Source organism: Stomoxys calcitrans, chromosome 2 (genome assembly GCF_963082655.1).
Source record: "Stomoxys calcitrans chromosome 2, idStoCalc2.1, whole genome shotgun sequence".
In the NCBI taxonomy this organism is placed as follows: domain Eukaryota; kingdom Metazoa; phylum Arthropoda; class Insecta; order Diptera; family Muscidae; genus Stomoxys; species Stomoxys calcitrans.
Window position 1 is genome coordinate 45,624,377 of NC_081553.1, and position 2,666 is coordinate 45,627,042.

The 2,666-nt window shown below is 41.1% G+C and overlaps 1 protein-coding gene across 1 annotated transcript; it reads right to left on the reverse strand.

Moving 5' to 3' along the window:
* Nucleotides 1-1,814: 1,814 nt before the first annotated feature.
* Nucleotides 1,815-2,413, reverse strand: LOC106089851 (uncharacterized). Its single transcript, XM_013255848.2, has 2 exons — nt 2,154-2,413; nt 1,815-2,091 (listed from the first exon to the last, which is right to left on the reverse strand). The coding sequence occupies exons 1-2, from the start codon at nt 2,341-2,343 to the stop codon at nt 2,051-2,053; spliced, it is 231 nt and encodes a 76-aa protein (XP_013111302.1). The 5' UTR covers nt 2,344-2,413; the 3' UTR covers nt 1,815-2,050.
* Nucleotides 2,414-2,666: the final 253 nt, after the last annotated feature.

The window sequence follows — 2,666 nt, forward strand, 5'->3', positions numbered from 1 at the left end:
TGGACAGACAGACAGACGGACATAGCTAAATCGAATCAGGAAATGATTCTAAGCCGATCCGTATACTTATCGATGGGTCTAGCTCTTCTCCTTCTGAACGTTGCAAACAAATGCACAAATCTATAATGCCCTGTACCACAGTGGTGGTGTAGGGTTTAATCGGTTTCGGGAGGAGGACCCTTATCAAGGAGCTCAAACTTGAATCGGACTGCAATCTTTGATCTGCGAGAAGTTTGCCCTTGATCCTTAATAGAACTTTCATGGGCAATTTTACAATACCGAGCAGGAATATTTACAGCAGATCACATTGGCGGTTAAAAGCTTCCATCAATAAGTCAAATTAAATGATCAGTTTATTTGGGGACAATATCTAATCCCAAGCCCGGCAAGGCAAGTTGTGCAACACCAAAGGCCTTTCCTATGGGTCGTAATAAGTTCGACGTCATACATATATACCACGTTAATAATTTCAGCCAAATCGTATACAGTAATTGCGCCCTCTAGTGGCTCAAGATGTAATATATGGCGATCGATTTATATTGGAGCTATATCAGATCATGGTCCAATTGGAACCATATTTGTCACGGCTATTGGGTGACATAGCAAAACAGTGTATTAAAAATTTCTGGCATATCGGATATTAATTGCGCTTTTTAGAGGATCAAAAAGTCAAATGGGGACTGCGTCGACCCAAAGACTTCGGGTTAACCATGTTTATTGACGGCAGTCCTCTAGCCTTCACCGGCAAATCGTCTGCCCATTCATTTCCCCTTACTTCGTTATGGCCCGGCACCCAAACGATGCGGATTTCGCTATTCTCCGAGAAGGCGTTAATCGTCTTCTTACACTGCAAGACTGTTCATGACCTTACCGTCCTGGTTGTTATTGCCCTTATGGCAATTTTACTGTCCGTAAAGATGTTCACACTCGAAGTCCTCGCGTTAGCACCACACCACTTCACGCATTCCGTGATCGCCCGGATCTTCCCCTGTAGGACCGTATTAGGGTCAGGCAGTCTAAAATATATCTCATTCTCTGGGTTCTCAATGCCGACCGCCAGGCCCACTCTATTCTCCAGCTTTGATCAATCCGTGTAACATAATTTTCTAGACGGCAATACTACGGTTCCGTCTGTTCAAGACTGTGCCACTGGCAGTAGTGCCTCGCACTCAACCTCAAGTTTCGTCTCAGTTATCCGATCGGAAACCTCTTCCCTTCTTTAAAGGTTTCTATCGTCGCCTCGTTTATAACGCGCCTTAAGTCTCATAGCCGCAGTCGGATATCTAGAATAGACTCCAGTGCCCTAGTGGGCGTGGTCCTCATGGCTCCGCCTATGCCAAGACAACATGTTCTCTGAACCTGTTGTATGGTCCTAATGTTGCACTTTTTCTCCATAGCAGAGCACCAAACTACTGAGGAGTAAGTGAGTATTGGGCTAATCACGCTTCTGTAGAGCCTGCGAACTATCCTCGGATTCAGTCCCAATTTCGAGCCTACGGCCCGTTTACATAGTGCCCAACATATGAGAGACTTCTCGGTACCCTCCTGAATGTGACACTTCCAGTTCACTTTCCTACCCAAGATCACTCCTAAGTATTTGACCATGTCAGATTCTTGAGTCCTTGCAAGCCACAGTTTTTCTCCAATTTGAAATTTTGCATGCGGTGTTCTGTTAGGACCGCCAACATCTGTGACAAATACGGTCCAAATCGGTCTATAACCTCATATAGGTCCCATGTAAACCAGTCTCTCGATCCTCCTTGTTCGGTTCCTAGAAGCTTTAAATTGACAAAATTTTAGTAGGTAAAATAAAATTATGCCCTTCAACTGAATTTATTTTTTTATACATTTTTAGCAGAATCCATGGTGGTGGGTTTCCAAGATTCGACCCGGCCAAACTTAGCACGCTTTTACTTGAGAAGAAAATTTTAGCTTAGACTTAGTGCACAGTTTTTTGTTTCTATTATGACACGTTTATTAGCTGCATCTTACATAATGAGACATTGAAAATTGCCCTTTATTCCACTGCAATTTGTCTATAATACTTGGTTTAGATTTCAGGACAAGGTCCTTCTTCGGCATCGAGGACTTCTGTTAAAAATAATAACAGTTTTAGATTTTTTTTACCAACATCTTAAGTGTTCTCAACTTACCAAAAATGTTCTTTGTGCAAGTTTCGACCACAAATTCACAAGCGTTTTTGAATTGTTTTTTGGTGCCATCAATCATAGTGATGCAAACTGGATCCTCGGGATCATCACAGGACTCAGGGCAAGTGGAGTTAATGGCAACTATAATTGTCAATACAAATGTCAGAAAAAGGAATGTTTTAGCAGAAAACATTTTGGAAAACTAAGCTTTAGGAGTTCTGGCTTTAAAGTTTGATGAGCTATGTTCAACTAATGGGAAAATATTTTGCAATGCAAGCGCAATTTATAGTGCCAGTGCATCCATCGAACAAACTAAAGTCTAGTTTATCAATATATACGTAGAACATGAAATGCCAATGCATTGTCATACTTTTATTATTTGATCAAGTGTTTTGATCAAATCTAAACTATCGGATGACACATTTTTCTGTTAAAGTGCATAAAGACAAATATCAGTTTTGAACATTTGCTTTCGTTATTAACTACAACAAAAACAAGTAAAAAAGCGTAAAGATC

Bases quoted from the DNA above. Each gene is read 5' to 3' on its own strand.
- LOC106089851 (XM_013255848.2), bottom strand. From the start codon at position 2,343: ATGTTTTCTGCTAAAACATTCCTTTTTCTGACATTTGTATTGACAATT. The intron at 2,092-2,153 runs GTAAGTTGAGAA...TATTTTTAACAG, and splicing joins TTGCACAAAGAACATTTTTG to AAGTCCTCGATGCCGAAGAA.